The sequence below is a fragment of the Crinia signifera genome, chromosome 8 (genome assembly GCF_055691185.1).
Source record: "Crinia signifera chromosome 8, ASM5569118v1, whole genome shotgun sequence".
In the NCBI taxonomy this organism is placed as follows: domain Eukaryota; kingdom Metazoa; phylum Chordata; class Amphibia; order Anura; family Myobatrachidae; genus Crinia; species Crinia signifera.
In genome coordinates this window covers 1,879,877-1,901,799 of record NC_139224.1, presented here as the reverse complement: position 1 = coordinate 1,901,799, position 21,923 = coordinate 1,879,877, and the positions used below count along the sequence as shown (strand labels likewise).

General features: G+C 47.4%; 1 protein-coding gene across 1 annotated transcript in view; it reads right to left on the bottom strand.

Annotated features, from left to right (window-relative positions):
• Positions 1 to 17,553: 17,553 nt before the first annotated feature.
• Positions 17,554 to 21,923, bottom strand: part of USP19 (ubiquitin specific peptidase 19) — a 60,808-nt gene continuing 56,438 nt past the window's right edge. The window contains exon 27 of the mRNA XM_083155561.1: positions 17,554 to 18,124. Coding sequence (XP_083011687.1) covers positions 17,894 to 18,124 — 231 coding nt within the window. The 3' untranslated portion in view covers positions 17,554 to 17,893. The remainder of the gene's footprint in view (positions 18,125 to 21,923) is intronic.

Below are 21,923 nucleotides of genomic sequence, written 5' to 3'. Positions count from 1 at the left end.
GTGAACGCTCTTTGTTTCAACTGGTGGCACACTAAAATTTGGACGTGACGGGTGCTGTGGGAGACTGCCGCAGCTCTGCATGCACAGTGCCCCGAACACCCAATCAGTGGCAAGACATCTCACATCCACTATGCATTGTGCATGCAGAACACCGATCCAGAAGGATTCACGACTCCGAGCAAGTCATAGGAGGTCAGTGTTTGGGACCACCCTGCATGCCCAATATATTAGGTAAGCTTTTGGGGTTGGCTTTTTTTTTTTTTTTACACAAAGCCCCCCCCCCCCCCATTTTTAATGCTTGGATGAGAATCCTTTGCAGGCAATGACCTATTACGCCTGGAAACCACGGCCAGCACCAAATGTGGAGTTTCCTGCTGCGTTAGGATTTGCCAGGACTGCGACTTTCTTCTGTTGTTTGTGGGTGAGTCTTTTATCTCGAAGCGTTAGGACTTGGACGTTCCAGGAGACTGCACTGAACTATTTGTTGCAACACTTGTAGAGCCGCACAGATATATACACATGAAGGGCAATGGGACGTGGTGTGAAAATAAAACCCCCAACCGTTGCCCCAAATACCGGGCAGATCATTGATGAAAGGAATTCACAACTTATTGCTACTCAGCCGTCTTTGGCTCAGCTCCAGGACCCCGTATGAGCTGTGCAAAGTCCAAGCTTCTTACTGCAGATTGGAGACTGAAATCCCCACACTCCAAATATCTGCGCTAAGGTTTCCGACTCCTTCCTGCCGTAATGGCCTCTAATTATATTTGTACTTCTAAGCCTCACATAACATTGCATAACGAAGACCCAGTGGAACGCATGCACTATGACAGGTTCCTCACATAACATTGCATAACGAAGACCCAGTGGAACGCATGCACTATGACAGGTTCTCATTCTTTTCAAATGTGTCAGTCAGTAATGAGTGCACCTGTCGGGAGACCTGTAAAACGTGTACTGTGTGGGGTCCCGAGGACAGAGTTTGAGAACCACTGCACTATGAACACTGGTGACAGTACCGGTGAAAATACCAAAAGCTGCAAAATTTGTAACACAAGCAGAGTGTAAATTTATTAATTACAGATAAATAATTACACAGGAAACAGAAAACTGAGGCGGTACATTGCTGAGTGCTATTCAATGCAGGCACAAGAGAACAACTTTACATGGGGAGAGCGGTAATAGCTGAATTATATAATAATATCTACTGTACATTTACTGGGTATTTACAATGGCAACAGAAAGGGGCATGGATTAAAATTATGGGCAGATACCACGGCTGGATCAAAACATAGAGGCCGTGCTCTGGTAAGCACCTAGTCAGTTATGCAGTACATAGACACCCATTACATAGGTTTCTGGTTAGGATATGGAATAGGTGACACGCTACAACAACAAAAATCATTTGTAAATCAGGTTCTAAAGTAACAAATGGTTCCACACAATAACATTCATTTTAGAATTGCATTTACCCAAGATGTACATACACAGAGGAAAGGCGGCCATTTTGCGTTGAGCCAATATTCACAAGAATGCAGCCTCTGTCGAGTCACCTCAGGTTGGGCTTTTTATAGGTTCATAAAATGGCTGCTCTCTTGCCTCATAGCCAGTGAATGGCAAAACTGGAGGGACCTGGATGATAGGTCAACAATGCCTCATGGAAAAGGCAGACATGAGTGTCTTTTTTTTTTTTTTATGTTTTCATATTTTACCACCCTCACGGACTCAGACGGGGAACGGTAAAGTGTGAAGCGCGCACCATGCGAGGGGATACAGAACACTAATTTGGGGTCCATGGAATCAAATCCACAAAAAAAATCATAAAAACCTTTAATCTGTCGACTTTTAGTGTATGTCAACCTAATAGGTCACAGCCAAAACTGGAGGACTGGTTCCGCAGCCAGAACAGCCACCTCCATTGTGACTAGGTAACAGATGAAACAGAACATCAAACTCCTTTGTACTGCAGGAGACTACATTTCGGTATGAGGCGGCACAGGTTCAGGATGACAACCTGTAATTGCCAGAGTGATTGATATGCAAAATATTTTAAGTATTATATGCAATATTTATGAATCACTATCAAATGAAATCACCGCTTTAGGCTTACATTTCTAAAGGTGACCACATGTGGTACGATGTGCTCCGTGCGTTTTGAACTAGATGCGATGTTAATTGCCACGATGACACCTTAAATGCAATGTTCTTGTGATCTGGTTGTATTGGCTTTAATATTCTGCTGTATGGAATCGCTTCAAGTTTAACATCCACGACAGCTTTGCAGTAGAAAGGATTTCAAGTCAGCCATTTTGTTTTCTGGAGAGCAGTTGTATATTTGTAGATCTTATTCTTTAATACCTACAAAACTAAAAGACAAGAAGATATATACCCAAATTGAAACTGGCACATCGCAGAGACAAGAGTTGCCTCACACCTCAGTGATGTTCATTAGCTTCCAGGAAATTGGGAACATTCTCATGAATGTTGCATTAGTTCATAAAATGGCTGCTTCTATTATGCACTGAGTGGCAAACCTCTTTTGTTAACATTGTACTAGTGCAGCGTAACACAACCGCACACTGGCGTTTAAGGGGAGACCAATATCGACCTTTTAGGAAGTTAAATGGTGAAAAACATAATATATATTTTTCACTTGAAGTATAGGAGACTATTTTATGATATTCCAGGTGCTCGGGAGATGGCTTCCTAGGACCAAGCAAAGTACATGAGTTTGCCAACAAGTGTGACGGGCAATAAGACATTTATAAAACAAACCAACCAAAAATGACCTCAGCAGAGGCCGGAAATCACAACCAATGATAATGTCAATATTAAAGGTTAAAGCTGAATCTGCTGGATTGACACTAAGCCAAATACAAAAGGAACTGCATGACAAGCCTGGTAAGCGGTTTCACCGCACGTAGTTACAAAATGGCCTTCTCCATTAGACCACAGCAGTCTTCAGTCCCAGCGCTGGGATGGTGAGGTCATCTGATGTGAGCGACTAACATATATAAAGAGATCTGCACTCATCGCGAGCGATATACATACATACAGCAAGTACAATAAAACAGGGGAGAATGTCCAACAAGGTATAAACAAGGTGCATGGGTGCCGTAACCTCAGCAGTGAGCAGGGTATACAGTATGTAGGTTCCACATCTGCCGGGGTTCAAAAAGAACTAGTTATTTGCTTGGGAATTTAGAAAATGGTGGTGCCAAGGGGAGAGCAATCACATCTCCCCATTAAAAAAAAAAAAATCAAAAGAAAAAAAACTCAAACATAAAAATATCCAACAAAATAATTTCAACAGCTATGTACATCAATCGCCAGCATGTAACTCCAGGTCACAAAGACATCTGCTAGTCGACATCTTCCATGTTACTGTAAGACGGAGCGGGCTCGCCTGGGTGCTGGAAAAGATCCGAAACCGCTCCTTCCGTCACCTGGGAGACGTCCTCGGAGTTTGCATTAGGCCCATAAGCCATTTGTCCGACTCCCTGAGGACAGATAGAAGAATCGGTCAAACTAACAGCGGTTACACAGTTTTGTTGCAATGGGCAATTATCCAGCCAAGAGCTATCAACCGGACTCCTCTGTCCCTTTACTTACAGGAGAACACATTACAGTATGCAAGCAGTGTCTAGTTTCCAGCAGAAATTCAGTAAGCGCACGGAGAAAGCCCATGAACTCAGGCTGGTATACACTGGTGCCCAATGCTCGGCTGGTATACACTGGTGCCCAATGCTCGGCTGGTATAGCCTGACATACTATATAAGGAGGGACAGAGCTCATTTGGGAGCGTGCTCATTGAGAAGGAAGCTTGCATTACTAAAGTGAAGCTTGATTACTTAAGTGAGGTTGAAACTGAAGCAGGTGAGTTATCTTGCATTCTGTCTGTCTTGTATTCTTTATCTGTCTTTCTATATAGAGACTGTAATTTTGAGGGAGAAATCTGAGTGTGATTTTGGTTGTGCCTGTATCTGTATAGTGTATTGTTACTAGGTGTGAACAGATACTAGGAGGAGGAGCTAAATCTAGGTGTCAAGGAAGATTAGGGGGAGGAGCTGAGTGTAACAGGGGCCTGACATACTATATAAGGAGGGACAGAGCTCATTTGGGAGCGTGCTCATTGAGAGGGAAGCTTGCATTACTAAAGTGAAGCTTGATTACTTAAGTGAGTTGGAAACTGAAGCAGGTGAGTTAGAATACTGAAAAAGGTGAGTTTGAACACAGTCTAAATTTTCATATTCTGTTTTATTGTAATAGATTCATCTTCTTTCTATCCTATTGTAACCTGTTGCTCAATTTTGACATTTAATTCATTGTAACTATATTTTTCCAACATTGTATGTCATTTTTACTCATTCACTATTATTTTCTCTTATCTTTGCCACACATTTATTGCACTCTGTTTCCCTCTTCACGCCTGCTCACATTCGCCTCACTTCTGACCTTCTCTGTTCCCTTCATCCTCTCACTTGTTGTTGTTTCATACTTAATTGGATTACTCAATCAACCTGATTTTACCCACTGGTCTCCTCTCTGACAGTAGTTCCTTGCCTGTTACCTTCTCTCTCACTCTGTTTTCTACCAAATTTACTACAGACGCTGTCTGTCCTCCCAAATCCCTCTGTCTGCTTTCACTAACCTACCCTCTCACCTTCGGTTCCTCATGGCTGTTAATCTCGCAACTTCACTTTCTCCAACTGCTCCTCCCCCCTCCCATCCCATACCTATCCTGACCACTCGCCCCCGCACCCCCACCCTCCCAATGACCCCCCCTCGCTTCTGCAATCCCAAAAACCTTATCCACATACATACACAACCCACCCCCCTCTTTCCTGTGCACTATGGAACGCCAGATCCATCTGCAACAAACTCCCTGCCATCCATGACCTATTCATCTCTAGAGCATTCCACCTCCTTGCTATCACCGAGACCTGGCTCTCCACCTCTGATTCTGTCTCTCCAGCTGCTCTCTCCCACGGTGGCCTCTCTTTCTCTCACACTCCCAGGCCTGACGGTCGCCAAGGTGGCGGTGTGGGTTTTCTCCTCTCAGCCTCATGCACCCACAGTGTCATTCACCCTGAACCCTCTCTCCTTTTCTCCTCCTTTGAGTCTCACTCTATCCGTCTATACTACCCCTACCACCTCCGTGTCGCTGCAATCTACCGCCCCCCTGGCCCTATCTCCCAATTTCTTGACAACTTCGCCGCCTGGCTTCCACACTTCCTCTCCTCTGACCTGCCATCTGTCATTCTTGGTGACTTTAACATCCCCTTGGATAACCCCGCTGATCCTGGCACCTCCAAACTCCTCTCTCTCTGCTCCTCTCTTGGCCTATCTCAGTGGACTACCTCTCCCACCCACATCCAAGGACACTCCCTCGATCTCGTCTTCTCTCGCTCTTGTTCCCTTACTGACTACACTATCTCAGCTTTTCCTCTTTCTGACCATCACCTCATCTCCTTCTCCCTCACTGCTTCCCCCTCTCCCACCCCCCCTCCCAAGCGCATTGTCTCACGGCATAACGTCAACACACTTGATCTTGCTGCCTTCTCAAACACGCTGTGTCCTCTTCTCGCCCCAATCGCCCTCATGTCCTGCCCGAACCTCGCTGCCTCCCTCTATAATGACACCCTATCTTCGGCATTGGACTCTGCCTGCCCTCCCTCCTCTATCCCCCTTCGATGCTCCAACCCCCAACCGTGGCACTCACCTATCACCCGATTCCTTAAAAAGTGCTCTCGCACTGCTGAGCGCTTCTGGAAGAAATCACGCTCCCTTGCGGATTATCTCCATTTCAAATTCATTCTTTCCTCCTTCAGCTCTGCCCTTGCTCTGGCCAAGGAATCCTACTTTAAGTCCCTCATCCTTTCCCAATCATCCAATCCCCGCAGGCTCTTCGCCACCTTCAACTCCTTGCTCTCCCCCCCTCCTCCAGCTCTTCCGTCCTCCATCGTAGCCGCTGATTTTGCTACCTACTTTTCAACCAAAATCTCCTCTCTCAGGACTGCCATCACTGCTGCCATGACCTCACCCTCTCCCTCCTCCCCTCCTACATCTCCACTCCCCTCCTTCCAACCCCTGTCCTCATTTTACCCCACCACTGCTGCTGAAGTCCACTCTATCCTTCAATCCGCTTCTCCCTCCACCTGCCCGCTTGATCCTATCCCCTCCAATATTATCCGTCGTCTCAGTCCATCAGTCTGCTCTCACCTGGCTCACCTCTTTAATCTTTCCCTATCCTCTGGGATCTTCCCTTCCTCCTTCAAACACGCTCTTGTCTCCCCAATTCTCAAAAAAACTAATCTGGACCCCAACTCTCCATCTAACTACAGGCCCATCTCCCTCCTCCCTTTTGCCTCCAAACTCCTAGAACGTCTGACCTATAATCGTCTCCTAAGCCACCTTACTGCTAACTCCATTCTAGACCCCCTCCAATCCGGGTTCCGCCCTTTACATTCCACTGAAACTGCCCTGACCAAAGTCACTAACGATCTACTATCGGCTAAATCCAAAGGCCTCTTCTCTATCCTCATCCAGCTTGATCTGTCGGCTGCCTTTGACACTGTTGACCACCCTCTCCTGCTCAACACCCTCCGCTCCTTTGGCATCACTGGCACGGTCTTCTCCTGGTTCACCTCATACCTCTCCGATCGCTCCTTCTCCGTCTCCACTAAGAGCTCCTCCTCTCCTACTACCCCCCAGCCAGTCGGTGTTCCCCAAGGGTCAGTCCTTGGCCCTCTCCTCTTCTCCCTCTACACCACCTCTCTGGGCACCCTCATCAGCTCCTATGGTTTTCATTACCACCTTTATGCTGATGATACCCTAATCTATCTCTCCTCCCCCGACTTATCCCCATCACTTCTGTCCAAGGTCTCCGAATGCCTCACGGCCATCTCAGCCTGGATGACCCAACGCTTCCTGAAACTAAACATGGCTAAAACTGAACTTCTAATCTTCCATCCCCCGAACATCCCCTCTTCTCCCACTATCTCCATCAGCATTGGTGAAACCGAGATCATGTCCACCAACCAAACGCGCTGCCTCGGTGTCATCATTGACTCCTCCCTCTCTTTCACCCCCCACGTTCGTGCTCTCTCACAGTCTTGCCGCTTTCACCTACGCAACATCTCACGCATCAGACCATTCCTCTCCACTGACGCGACCAAAATTCTCATTCACTCTCTTGTCATCTCCCGCCTTGACTACTGCAACATCCTTCTCTCTGGGCTACCTCTCACCCGCCTCGCACCTCTCCAATCTATTCTTAACGCTGCTGCTAGGCTCATCTTCCTCTCCCGCCGCTCTACCTCCGCCTCCCCCCTCTGTTTATCTCTTCACTGGCTCCCCATTCCTTTCCGAGTTCTCTTTAAACTCCTCACCACCACCTACAAGGCTCTCTCCTCCTCCACAGCTCCCTACCTCTCTTCACTGATCTCTATCCACACTCCCTCCCGTCCTCTTCGCTCCATCGCTGACCGCCGACTGACCTCTCACCTTATCACCTCCTCCCACTCCCGTGTCGAAGATTTCTCTCGCGCTGCCCCCCTGCACTGGAACAACCTCCCGCCACCCATCAGGCTATCTGATTCCCTTACCTCCTTCAAGCGCTCCCTCAAAACCCACTTTTTTCGACTAGCCTATCCCTCCTCCTAACCTCTTTTGATCCTCCTATCCTGCCTCCGTTCCCCTCCGTTCCTACTTATCCTATTGTATTTCGTTCGTCCACCCACCTATTTTTAGTATGTTAACTCTTATGAGCAGGGCCCTCCTTCCTCACGTACTCACCCTACCTCATTACCTCACCTGTGCTACTGTCCTGTTCTTCCCTTCCTCTACTTCATCTTCGGTCTCCTTGACTATTTTGACACCTACTTCTGAACTGATGCTGATTTTAGTTCTACCAGCTATACCCCTATTTATACTGTATCTTTCTACACACCCTGTACGTTACCTTGTAATTTGTTCTTTTTTGTTTGCTATGTACGGCGCTGCGGACACTTTGTGGCGCCTTATAAATAAACGTACTACTACTACTACTACTATACACTGGTGCCCAATGCTCGGCTGGTATACACTGGTGCCCAATGCTCGGCTGGTATACACTGGTGCCCAATGCTCGGCTGGTATACACTGGTGCCCAATGCTCGGCTGGTATACACTGGTGCCCAATGCTCGGCTGGTATACACTGGTGCCCAATGCTCGGCTGGTATACACTGGTGCCCAATGCTCGGCTGGTATACACTGGTGCCCAATGCTCGGCTGGTATACACTGGTGCCCAATGCTTGGCTGGTATACACTGGTGCCCAATGCTCGGCTGGTATACACTGGTGCCCAATGCTCGGCTGGTATACACTGGTGCCCAATGCTCGGCTGGTATACACTGGTGCCCAATGCTCGGCTGGTATACACTGGTGCCCAATGCTCGGCTGGTATACACTGGTGCCCAATGCTCGGCTGGTATACACTGGTGCCCAATGCTCGGCTGGTATACACTGGTGCCCAATGCTCGGCTGGTATACACTGGTGCCCAATGCTCGGCTGGTATACACTGGTGCCCAACGCTCCTATATAGGTTACCCACAAAACATACACAGAATAACATTTGTAACTGTTACTAAAAATCTTTGCGCGACTGTCTGTAACTTTGTTGGAATTCCATGTTCACAGACCTCAGTAAATGATGAAAACTTAGAAATATTTAACAAAACTAAAAAAAATACACAACGAGTTGACTTTTTTAGTTGAATACTATTAAAGGGACAGTAACCTGATACTCTCGTGCCTACAGCTTGGGAATGTAGATGCAAGACAGATTATCTGATCAACAATGTGGGAGGTTATGTCTGTCCCATCCTTCTGTCTGTTCTGTGTCTTATACCCCTTTCAGACATACGCCAAAATCCCAGGTTTTTGCACATGAACGCGCATCAACCCAGGATTTTGGTATGTTTGAAAGGGTCAACCCGGGTGTTAAAACCCAGGTCTCCGACTCTTCTTTTTACCTGCGTTGAGGACCCAGGATTTACGACCCGTGTTGACCTTTCAGACAAGAAAAACCCGGGTTTTTCAGCAAATTACCTGGTAGAACTACTTCAACCGGTAATTTGCTGCTGTGTGAAAGTCAAAATGCCGGGTAATTCCCGGGTAGTATGTCTAAAAGGGGTATTATTCTCAGGCTTCCTCATTGCAGCTGACAAGTCTCACCTCATTGACATATTGCATTCTGCGGATTAGAATGCTGAGAGGCGATAACAAAATCATCAGGAAGAGAACGTAAACAACGGAACTGCAAGCAGATTTACTAGAACCATCAGCGGCACTAGGTAATGCCCTATTTAACCACACATTTATCCATGTAACCCCTATTAATAGCATTCAATATATCTGCAGATGGAAAACAAAAAGGGTTAAAGTCCTATTGAAACAATGCAAAGATACAGCCTATATTTTATGTATTCAGAACTAAAACAATACTTTTGCTGCAGTTCACTTGCGTACCCCACAATTTCTACCACCCCAGGAACATATAAAATGTTCATCCTATATAATAGAAAGCTAGCGCTGCTCCTCACCTCTATGGGGTGAATGCAAGAGACCAGCAGACATTAGGTGGCACCCAATAGACAATATCAAGTGTTGCACAGTTCAGCCGCACACAGACTATGGTGCGTACCCTAATAATTCTAGCCTAGTCATGTGACAAGTGGGTAGGCGATAGAGGATCTAACAGTACATGGAGCAGACAGCACAGTGGCTACACAGACCGGACCAATGAACGGCTCAACATAGATATGGCCATTATGTGGACAATGTGACTGTCAGCATAACAGGGTTAGTGCTAGGGGTGCCGGACGGCTCCCCGACAGTCATTCCTCCGACGTCGGAATCCCGACTGCTCCCTCATAGAGGGAGAATAAAATAGCGCTCCCCCCGCTGTGCAGTCGGGATTCCGACGTCTGAGTAATCACTGTCGGAATCCCGACTGTCGGAGTATTATACCACACCCAGTGCTAGAAACTACACATAGTGACCATGTCAACATTCTGTGTCATCATCCACCACACCTGCTCAGAAGGGCACTCAGTACTTGTTTCCTAGCACGGCACCCGTCGCAGGTGATCGCATACCTTAACTTAAGGTATGCGATGGACGCGACCGACGCAATTTCATAGCTATTTTTAGCCTTTTCCCCAATAATTAAAAAATCGCGTCCATCGCATGCCTTAAGTTAAGGCATGCGATGCGACCGATGGACGCGATTTTACATAGGGAACAATGTTAAATGGGCCAATGGACCAGATTTTTCAGTGTATACCCACCCTTCTGGGTATTTTACATGTGAAATGCCCCCCCCCCCCCCCCCCCCCCCCCCATTGTTAACACCACCCCACGATGAACGCCAACCCGAAGGGGCGGCGGTACAGGTCCTCCCACATTTTCATACCCCCACTATCCACGTCGGCGTGGAGTTGATTTTATATAGTGTGGCGAGCGAAGCGAGCCCCGCGAGGGGACACGTAATACCTGTGAAGTAATGCGCGGCCGCTCGCCACGCTTCGGACTCGGTGGCTCGCTGCGCTCGCCACACTATATAAAATCGGGGTCTGGGGGGCATTTAACATTGGGCCCAATGTAAAATCTGGTCTCAGGGACCATTTTACATTGGTTCCGATGTAAAAATCGCATCGCATGCGATTTGGTTGCATGCGATGCGATCGACGCGATTTTTTTGTACCCGATGGATACAATCAAAATCGCAGGCGCAGTGCTAGGAAACAAGTACCGGGCACTCCAATGCCTCTATGCTCACTACACATACCGTGAGGCAGTCACCCAACACTTAATAAATCTTTGACAGCAGCCTGAAGAAACAAACCAAGGGAAAATGATAGAGAAGCGTCTTCTTGTAGCATCCCACAGCCATGTATTTTAACCATTTGAGGGTCAAGTGAATTTGTCAAAATAGGTGTAAAAATTACCAAGCAAACATTTTTATTCATTGTGATGACCTGTAATGTTCACCTTATACTGTATATAAAATATGTATAGGTCTTTTTTTAAAACATTTTTTATTTGAATTTATATAACAAATGTGAGCGACGCTGGCATTGGTATCAGATACTTTGCGCATCTCAGAGACGTTAGCATTTAAAGGGTTAAACATGCCACCTCCTTCTCCATAATCTATCTATCTATATAGTCCAGGTACAGACCAATACTGATCCGCACAGAATGCACTCCCCAAACTTCAATAAGAACCTTTTTCAAGACAGCATATAAGACGCATGGCAGCAGTGCAGGAGGCCACGCTGCCACCTGCACTGCTGCCACCTGCACTGCTGCCACGCTGCCTCCTGCACTGCTGCCTCCTGCACTGCTGCCACGCTGCCTCCTGCACTGCTGCCACGCTGCCTCCTGCACTGCTGCCACGCAGCCTCCCGCACTGCTGCCACGCAGCCTCCCGCACTGCTGCCACGCAGCCTCCCGCACTGCTGCCACGCAGCCTCCCGCACTGCTGCCACGCAGCCTCCCGCACTGCTGCCTCCCGCACTGCTGCCGCCTCCTGCACTGCTGCCACACTGCCTCCCGCACTGCTGCCACGCAGCCTCCCGCACTGCTGCCACCTGCACTGCTGCCACGCAGCCTCCTGCACTGCTGCCACCTGCACTGCTGCCTCCTGCACTGCTGGCACGCTGCCTTCTGCACTGCTGCCACGCTGCCTCCTGCACTGCTGCCACGAAAAATGACTTATCAGTCTGAAACATCGACTGACCTACTAATTTGGTGATAGATCAATAAATTATCTTTGGCTATCTTCTTGAAATTTGGAGAATGCTCTCTACGCGGATCAGTATTGGTCTGTACCTGGACTCTTATATATGGTACACTGTTACATTAAGTGGAGCTCGCCACCGTCAACACTCTTAGATCTATTTTATTTATTTTTTATGTGGTATATATATTTGTCTTTTACAAAACACTTACACTCTCTTCAGAGTATGACTGGAACAGTAGATCAGTAATAACATATTATATATATATGCACCCGGGTATGCAATTCTTCTAGTGGTAGTTTACAGACCCGGTTCTCTGTCATTGATTTGCTCAGTTTGTGCAGAAATAAAACCAAACTACGGAGCGGTTCATTCCAAGGTTCTTTTTTTTTCCAACATAAACTTTATTTAGGTTAAACTTCTTTCCAACAAAGGTCTTTTAACATTCCATAGCAGTTAAAATAGGTTTCATAAAAATCTATGAATATAAATATGCGACAGTATATATTACAGGGTACTTGTGAGTTATCCGGGCGCCCGATTTCAAAATCGGGTCGGATCGGGACATCGCATCGCATGCGACCATCGGATGCGATGCGATGCGATGACCCGATTTTTCCATAGGAATCAATGTTAAAATGGACTGAGTCCATTTTAACATGGAATTCAATGGGAAAAAGGGGTCCTTTTCATACCCCTACTATCCAAGTGGGCATGGAGTTGGATATAAACCTGTGGCGAGCGTAGCGAGCCACCGAGCCCGAAGCGTGGCGAGCGTAGCGAGCCCCGCGAGGGGACACGGAATACCGTCCCCTCGCGGGGCTCGCTTCGCTCGCCACGCTTCGGGCTCGGTGGCTCGCTACGCTCGCCACAGGTTTATATCCAACTCCATGCCCACTTGGATAGTAGGGGTATGAAAAGGACCCCTTTTTCCATAGGAATCATTTTAACATTGATTCCTATGGAAAAATTGGGTCATCGCATCCGATGGTCGCATGCGATGCGATGCGATATCGCATCGCATCTGATTGTATGCCTTAACTTAAGGCATACAATCAAAAAATCGGGCGCCCGGATAACTCACAAGTACCTATTACAGTTACGGATTCATAGGTCATGGAGGTCTTTAAAAAGTACAAAAGTACAGAAGCTACTATTGCACAGACTTTAATGCCCGTGGGGGATTAAACACGATTATTGCCAATGTTAATTAGCAATGCTGGATCATTACATTCTTCAGATCTAGTAACCTTTTAATGTACCACTAAATACTAACATAAAAAGCGTTATGGATGGCTCTGCAGCGGAGGATAACATTGTGCTTCAATACTTCAATACTTATTAATTCATTTCTACTGTAGTTAATTTATAGGCTGAAAAGTTATCAAAGCATTGGTGGATATTGCTGCAGCCCATACATTTTAGATACATAAAATGTTTCCAAGAAATGAATTGCAGCACAGTATTTCCCACACTAACCACCACTGAAAAGCAGCACAGATTTTTTTTTGCTAGTTTCTAACTGCAATGTCAGCCACACGACTCAGAAGCTTTCTTACAGAACTGAAGTACAGAAGCACCGCTCTGTCCCAGAACTGAAGTACAGAAGCACCGCTCTGTCCCAGAACTGAAGTACAGAAGCACCGCTCTGTCCCAGAACTGAAGTACAGAAGCACCGCTCTGTCCCAGAACTGAAGAACAGAAGTACCGCTCTGTCCCAGAACTGAAGTACAGAAGTACCGCTCTGTCCCAGAACTGAAGTACAGAAGTACCGCTCTGTCCAAGAACTGAAGAACAGAAGTACCGCTCTGTCCAAGAACTGAAGAACAGAAGTACCGCTCTGTCCAAGAACTGAAGAACAGAAGTACCGCTCTGTCTAAGAACTGAAGAACAGAAGTACCACTCTGTCTAAGAACTGAAGAACAGAAGTACCGCTCTGTCCCTGAACTGAAGAACAGAAGTACCGCTTGGTCCCAGAACTGACGAACAGAAGTACCGCTCTGTCCCAGAACTGAAGAACAGAAGTACCACTCTGTCTAAGAACTGAAGAACAGAAGTACCGCTCTGTCCCAGAACTGAAGAACAGAAGTACCGCTCTGTCCCAGAACTGAAGAACAGAAGTACCGCTCTGTCCCAGAACTGAAGAACAGAAGTACCGCTCTGTCCCAGAACTGAAGAACAGAAGTACCGCTCTGTCCCAGAACTGAAGAACAGAAGCACCCCTCTGTCCCAGAACTGACGAACAGAAGTACCGCTCTGTCCCAGAACTGAAGAACAGAAGTACCACTCTGTCTAAGAACTGAAGAACAGAAGTACCGCTCTGTCCCAGAACTGAAGAACAGAAGTACCGCTCTGTCCCAGAACTGAAGAACAGAAGTACCGCTCTGTCCCAGAACTGAAGAACCGCTCTGTCCCTGAACTGAAGAACAGAAGTACCGCTTGGTCCCAGAACTGACGAACTGAAGTACCGCTCTGTCCCAGAACTGAAGTACAGAAGTACCGCTCTGTCCCAGAACTGAAGTACAGAAGTACCACTCTGTCCCAGAACTGAAGAACAGAAGTACCGCTCTGTCCCAGAACTGAAGAACAGATAAACGTGCACTTCCTGCCTGCGGGTGTGGATCAGTTGTCTAACAACTTGCTGGTGACCAGTCATTAGGTCGTCATGCATTTAGGTTGACAGGGTCAAAAGGTCGACATGGGGGTTTTCATTGGTTTTTTTTTACCCGAATGTCGACATGGACACAGGTTAAAGTGCACCGCTACGCTTGCCATGCTTCGGGCTCGGTGCCGCCCTACATTATTTTATTCTCCCACCATGCCCTAGTGGATGGTAGGGCATGAAATACCGCCTGTCAGCACAAAAAACTGTGAAAACCCCATGTCGACCTAATGACAGTCAAACAACTTGCTGGTGACCCAATGACCGTATCCCCTGCCTGCATGGAGGTAGAAGACCGCTCATCTCTGTAACATCACCCACCCCCCCCCCCCCCACCCCCCACCCACATTGTGTCCCATGGGCAGTACATAAAGAGTCAGTAACACTGCAAAGAGGAAGTTACCTGCATACTGTTACTGTAATTCCTGCTGCTGGGATTACAAGCACAGGCAATAAAGTGTCAATATCCTTGGCAACCTCTTCCAATCACAGAACATTGTTCAGCCATCTAAATACTCATAAAATGCTTAGAACATTCATTTGGGATTTCACTGGATTATCGGGCGGCAAATCCCAGTAAAGAAAGGGAATGAGAGATCAAAGCCTGGTTTATTCTTAAACCTCTCGCAAAGTGTGAAATCTTCAAATAAAGAAAAACAGGCCAAATTGTGGGAACATTATGTTAGTCTCTTGAGAGCAGGGCCCTCCTACCTCTATGTCGGTTTGTTGCTACCAAGTTTGTGTCATCACTGTTTCCAATCGTAAAGTGCAACGGAATATGCTGCGCTATATAAGACGCTGTAAATAAATAAATAAATACAGGGGAGACGCCTGGCTGGCAAGGAGGTAGGCATAGGATTGGTGGGAAAAAGCCACATTGCACGTGGGACAAGAGCCACATGTCAGGTGGACAGGAGAGCCAGGTTACATTAGGCTCAGGATACTGCAACGTATACACCAGAGAAGTCTATACAAGGTTTCAGCCTGAAGTTCTCCATGTCTGTGTAATTACATAGAGACAGCAGACCACTACCTAGATCCGCACATCATGACTCGTCCCTTCCGGGAATGTGCGGCAGATCATCACAGAGCCAGAGCAGCGGGCAGGGAGAAAAATCACCACGCTCCCTCTGCCACACGGAACTGCTGTCACCCGGTGATTGGGACAGGCATGGTCAAACGGTGGTCCTCCAGCTGTAGTGAAACTACACATCCCAGCATGCCTTGCCATAGTTTTAGCATTCCATAATAGTAAAACTGCGGCAAGGCATGATGGGACTTTTAGTTTCACAACAGCTGGAGGGCCACACTTTGGACATGCCTCTAACCAAAAGGGTATAAACATTGTTACTAACTTTTTATTTTGCAGATGCCACCGATATATTTACAAGCGCTTCCTCTATATTTGTAACTATAATAATTAGCGTAAATGAACAACCTTCCCATAACTGTATTACGTACGGGGCTGATGGGCACAAGAAAAACTCATGTCACATTCCCAAATGCTTGTGTCGACCTATTTCATTTGTCATACAGTTGATCCTATGACCCCTAGCCACAGCAGTGCTGAGATTGTTACATACTGAGCGTGAAATGTTCGCACATCGGGGACCGCAAACATCCGTGTTCGCATCGCACAACAGCCGTTCTCTTCACGTTTGCTTTACCTGCTTTGATGTATTCATTTGAGAAATGTTCCCAAATACAGGGGCGGGGTCTCTGTACAGTTCACCGCTAAGTGATTGGAGCGACAGTCAGGTCTATTCCGCGCATGTGCCGGCAGCGAAGGTCAGGGGAGGTTGCAGCGGAGATATTAAGGGGACGGAGCAGGTAAGCATCGAGTTCCCCTGATGTCCACATCTCAGGATGGCGTATATGAACACACAGGAGACTTTCCCTAAAAAAGGGCTTTTCTCTGCTCTATGTGCCCGATTCAGACCTAATCGCAGTGCTGTGAATTTGCAGTAAAGTAGAAATGTTTTCCATAGCAACCAATAAGCTTCGGTCTATATTTTGAAAGAATGTCCGTGCATGATCAACAATACCTAAAAGCTGATTGGTTTCTAAGGGCAACTCCAGAGTTTCCGGTTTATTCAAAATGTTCTCATTGCCTACACTCTGCTCATATCCGGACAATGACGTCTCCAGTGACCGAAGGATAAACTGCTATACTGGGAGCTGTATTACTGATTCAGGGTACAAAATGGCTGACACCACTGTGTAGTCATATAACCTAAACATTGACCTACTCGTACGCTGCTACTTACCCAGGCTCCAAACAATATTTATACACTTTAAAGTAGGAGAAGTCTGTGTTTAATTGCATGAAGATTTTTTAAATAGTTTATAATTTCGTAATCTGAAACATGAAGGGAAAAACCTGCACAAAAAATGGAGGCAGCCATTTTGTGCGAAGAACTAATGAGGTAGCTATTGTGGGCCAAAAACAAAATGGCTGCCTTTTTTAAAGGAGGGCTGTTTTGTGGTCGTTATAAATAAATAAAATAAAGAGTTGCAGTAAAAGTGTTAGAGAGGAACGGGAAACGGGGACTTAATGTCTTCATCTAACGAAGAAACAATTAAAATAATTAATTTGCAACATGTAGCAATGCACCACATGAAAATAACTTTGTGGATTAGGCGAAGCAATTATGTCACAATATCTTAGCAATTAAAAGCACATTACCAACTAACTAACTCACCTTGATGTTTCCTAGGACCCTGCTTGGGTAGGATATAAAGTGCATTGCATTAGGCTTATGGATAAGCCCGTCATACTGCCATCGAAGTCCCTTTAAACGAGACAACACCTCTCGCATTCAATAGTTTTATACTTCTACCATACACCCCATAAAATCTAAATGATACATATAAATGCAGCGAGCTAAAGGCAAGTTTGCTCTGGATGCAGCCCCTGTCCTAGGACAGCGGCAAGGATTGGTCTGAACCTAAACGCTCTCCAGCTCCCCTTAGTGGCAGATAAAGGAAATACAAGTAAAATATCAGAACAGGACCTTTGTTTAAGGAAATGAAGCTAAAAAAGTATGTAATCAATTTAAATAAACTGGCAAAAAGTTCATCTTTTAACAGCAGGGGGGGGGGGTTTGTTAAATGTTGTGGTTTCATTTTACAAATATTAGCTATTATTCTGGTAGAAGGAACAGAATTGTCTGGATAACAGTTTCTTGTTGTTTCAGTATATCGGATATGGTTATTTGTACTGGACTGGAGACCTTGTTGTAGTAAGATCTCCCTGCAGTGTAGGTTTCGCGCTGGTTTATGCTAGATCTGTGTGACGAAACCCGTTCTCCGCCTGCCTTCCCTGATGTGCGTGGACATTCGGTATACATTATTGCGGTAACAGTAACATTGCAAGGCCAGCGCCAGGAGCGGGTAACCCTGTGTCCAGTGACAGTGACGGTCCTGCGTGGTTCCCGGCAGCTCTACCTCCCCTGCGACTGGTACATAAAGGGATAGAAAACGTTCAAGAAGAAGGCAACAATGGCTGCCATAGTGCCCAGCACAAAATAACGGAGGCGGGCTTCATCGGCGTACTCCGGGAGCTGGAGGTCTGTGGGGCTGTGGGCGGTTGGGGCTCTGTGTCTTCGCTGTAAGTCCAGGTGACGGTGTAGCTCCTCCTCTTCGGCCTCCAGGGCCTGCCATATCAGAGAAGCCTGCGGTGTGCGGAAACCTGAGTCAGAGCTTGGGGGGGGACGACATATAGGAGCACAAAGCTGCTAGAACATAACATCTATGTAGCACCATCTGCAAAGCACAGACAAGTAACAAAGCTATACGATAACCTGTACAAGGTGAGCTTGGTATACTGGCCTCTATCCCCGAACCGGCATGGGACTTACTGACCAACCCTAATAGATGCAGTTGCTCACAGCGTATATACTGTACTGCACTAGCAGCCCCAGAGAGAGAACCCAACTCTCCAATCGGCTAGAAGTTAACACTTTAATCCCCATTTCCAATAAGTGAGGAATGCTCTCAACTCCCCCTAGAGGCTCAGAGGGGAATTCAGTACTTGTTTCCTAGCACAGCGCCCACTAAGCTATTTGCTTAGTGGGCTATTCTGTGTAGGGAAATCGCATTGCATGGGACATTTTAAGGGCCATGCAACGCAATGCTGTTTTCCTTTGTAATTTATTCACTGCTCTCTTAGCCCCCGGAGGATCGCATCGCACCTCCCGCAAAATTACATGCATTGCGATGCGATTTTATAGGGTGTGTGATGCCATTACATTAGCAATACAATAATATGATTGGATGTCATACAAAGAGGTTTTACGCACCCCCCCCCCATCCCGAAGCGTGGTGAGCGCAGAGAGCCCCACGAGGGGCGGCGGAACGCATCTTCCGACTTTTTCATACCCCGACTGTCCACGTCGGCGTGAAGTTGATCTTATACAGTGTGGCGAGGGCAGCGAGCCCCGCGAGGGTACGCGGAATACATGTAAAGTAATCCGCGTCCCCTCGTGGGGCGCGCTACGCTCGCCACACTTCGGGCTCGGCGGCTCGCTACACTATATAGAATTAACTCCACGCCGAGTTGTGGGGGTATGAAATCGCCGGAGGACGCGTTCCGCTGCGCTCGCCACGCTTCTTAGTGACGTGGATAGTGGGGAGGTGCGTAAAACCTCTTTCTATGTCATCCAATCATATTCTTATATAGCTAATGTAATGGCATCGCACACCCTATAAAATCGCATGCCATTTAGCAGGAGGTGCGATGCGATCCCCTGGGGCACACAGAGCAGTAAATAAATTACATGAAATAAAATCGCATCGCACGGCACTAAAATGGCCCCTGCGATGCGATGCGATGCAATGCAATTTCCCTACGTTTGCGTACATAGAAAATCTGGGCGCCCTGCTAGGAAACAAGTACTGGGAATTCAATTGCCGACAAAAGGTTCTACTTGCCGATGCCTCAGCATTTAAATGCCGGCAACTGTTCCCCTACCTTGCACCTTTCGTACGGTCAAGGCCCGATTTGTACAAAAGTGCTCATTAACCGTAGGAAAGAGACTTTTACCATAAGATGTAACAGGCTCTGGGCGATGTATTCGCTGGCAATTGGATTACACACACACACTTATCCCCAATCCAACGTCCCCATTCCAATAGAAGTCCAGTGTGGAACACCCTAGAACCCCCAGGGTACCATCAAAGCGACCAATTTGGAACCGAACGTCTGCAGAGAGATAACAAACCAAATCAGCTTTAACTTACAGGCTGTTGAACCAGGACAGTTAGGAGCAGGTACATTGTCTGTCCACTTTATCTCTCTCCAAGCTTTGCTAATTCTGCCCCACAGATACTGGAGCCGGTGACCGTTTACACCCAGCGACCAGTCACAGGCAATCCCCCAAGATTCTACAGGTATATACGCGAGGCCTGCTGTGCACGGGGAGGAAATGCTTCCAAGGGTCACAGCTCCATCTCCAGTATCTCCTGAAACTCTGAAACAGTGGTTCCCAACCACGGTCCTCAGGACCCCCAACAGGGCATGTTTTCCAGGTCACCCGGCAGATGCACTCAGTCACTGAGACATTTTAATAGATCACAGGTGGAGCAAATTATTTCACCCATGATTCTGTGTGGAGACCTGGAAAACATGCACTGCGTGGGGTCCTGAGGACCGAGGTTGAGAACCACTGCTCTAGAATCTAGACTGACTTATTTGCAAACGGGAAAAAAATATCATTCGATGGTTGGCGCCATGAAATGATTTGTCACCTGTGTCCAGATGCGAGGGAATGTGTAAGCGTACAGATGCGAGGGAATGTGTAAGCGTACAGATGCGAGGATTGGCGTGATTGGCAGGCTGGGAACATACGCTGCCCATTGTACTGCATATGATGCCGGTGCCACCGTTACACCCATCATATATACGCAGGACGTTCTAGATCACATCTGCTTTACATTGTGTGGTCCTTCCAAGCAAAGCCATACATCTAATGTTACTGTTATTGGATGACGTCTGCGCGGCTTTGGAAGAATGTGCCACTGCCCGCTGCGATAACGCAGGACACCGCTGTGCAGGCTTAATGACCAAGAACTTGTCTGCTCGGATCAAGGTCAGGTAATAAGATACATAATAGGGGCCTATCTCCCGAGCCAAAACATTGGTGCCGTTTCCTGCTCAGCCAGACGTGTGCTTAGACAGCTGCGGCAAGTTCACGAGAACACAACAGGTGACGGATCTTATCGGAGCTCCTACCGCTAAGGGCAACAGACTCATAGTAAGTACTGTGTGAGCTCTGTGCACTGATTCCATCCGCAGTGACCTCCAGGAACAAGGAGTGCTAGTAATCGCTAGTTACATCACAAGGCGAGTGTCACACCAGCTGCTCCGGGGACAACCACACACGGCGAGTGTCACACCAGCTGCTCCGGGGACATCCACACAAGGCGAGTGTCACACCAGCTGCTCCGGGGACATCCACACAAGGCGAGTGTCACACCAGCTGCTCCGGGGACATCCACACAAGGCGAGTGTCACACCAGCTGCTCCGGGGACATCCACACAAGGCGAGTGTCACACCAGCTGCTCCGGGGACATCCACACAAGGCGAGTGTCACACCAGCTGCTCCGGGGACATCCACACAAGGCGAGTGTCACACCAGCTGCTCCGGGGACATCCACACAAGGCGAGTGTCACACCAGCTGCTCCGGGGACATCCACACAAGGCGAGTGTCACACCAGCTGCTCCGGGGACATCCACACAAGGCGAGTGTCACACCAGCTGCTCCGGGGACATCCACACAAGGCGAGTGTCACACCAGCTGCTCCGGGGACATCCACACACAGCCAGAAGGATGTTGGGGGCACATTTATGAAGCCTGGAGAGGTGATAAAGCCGCAGTCAATCAGCTTCATACCCAGCCTCTAACATGACAGCTAGGAGCTGATTGGTTGGTAGCTTAGTACATGTACTGAAACCTCTCCAATCACAGTACTACTACGGTTGGGTCCCCCATCATATCAGGGCATATACCTAGGACCTCCAGCCTGCATGAAGGTCGTACATCCAATGCCCGCTAGTTATGGCTATGCCATACGTTCAGCGCTATATAGCCGGCACCTACAGCAATGGGTCATGCGGTGGTTTGTAGTGTGAGGCCTAATTGCTGCGGTGTATTAGGTTAACCCAAAAGGTCGGCAATAGAGAGAGGTCAACACAAGCATGGAAAGATTGATGTGAGTTTTTCACTTTTTATTTTGGTGTCAATGTCGACATTTGAGAACTTGGACCCCAGTAAGTGTACAGCTTCGCTCGTCCAAATCGGGGACCACGTGGCCCTTAAAGTATGAAAAGAGATAAAAAAAAAAAACTGCAACTGAGAAAGCGGATTGACACCAGGACAGGGACCGTCTCCGCTATATACACAGCAACCAATCAGAATCGCTCTTTAGTACCTTCTAGAAGATAGATAGAATCTGATTGGTTTCCCATAGC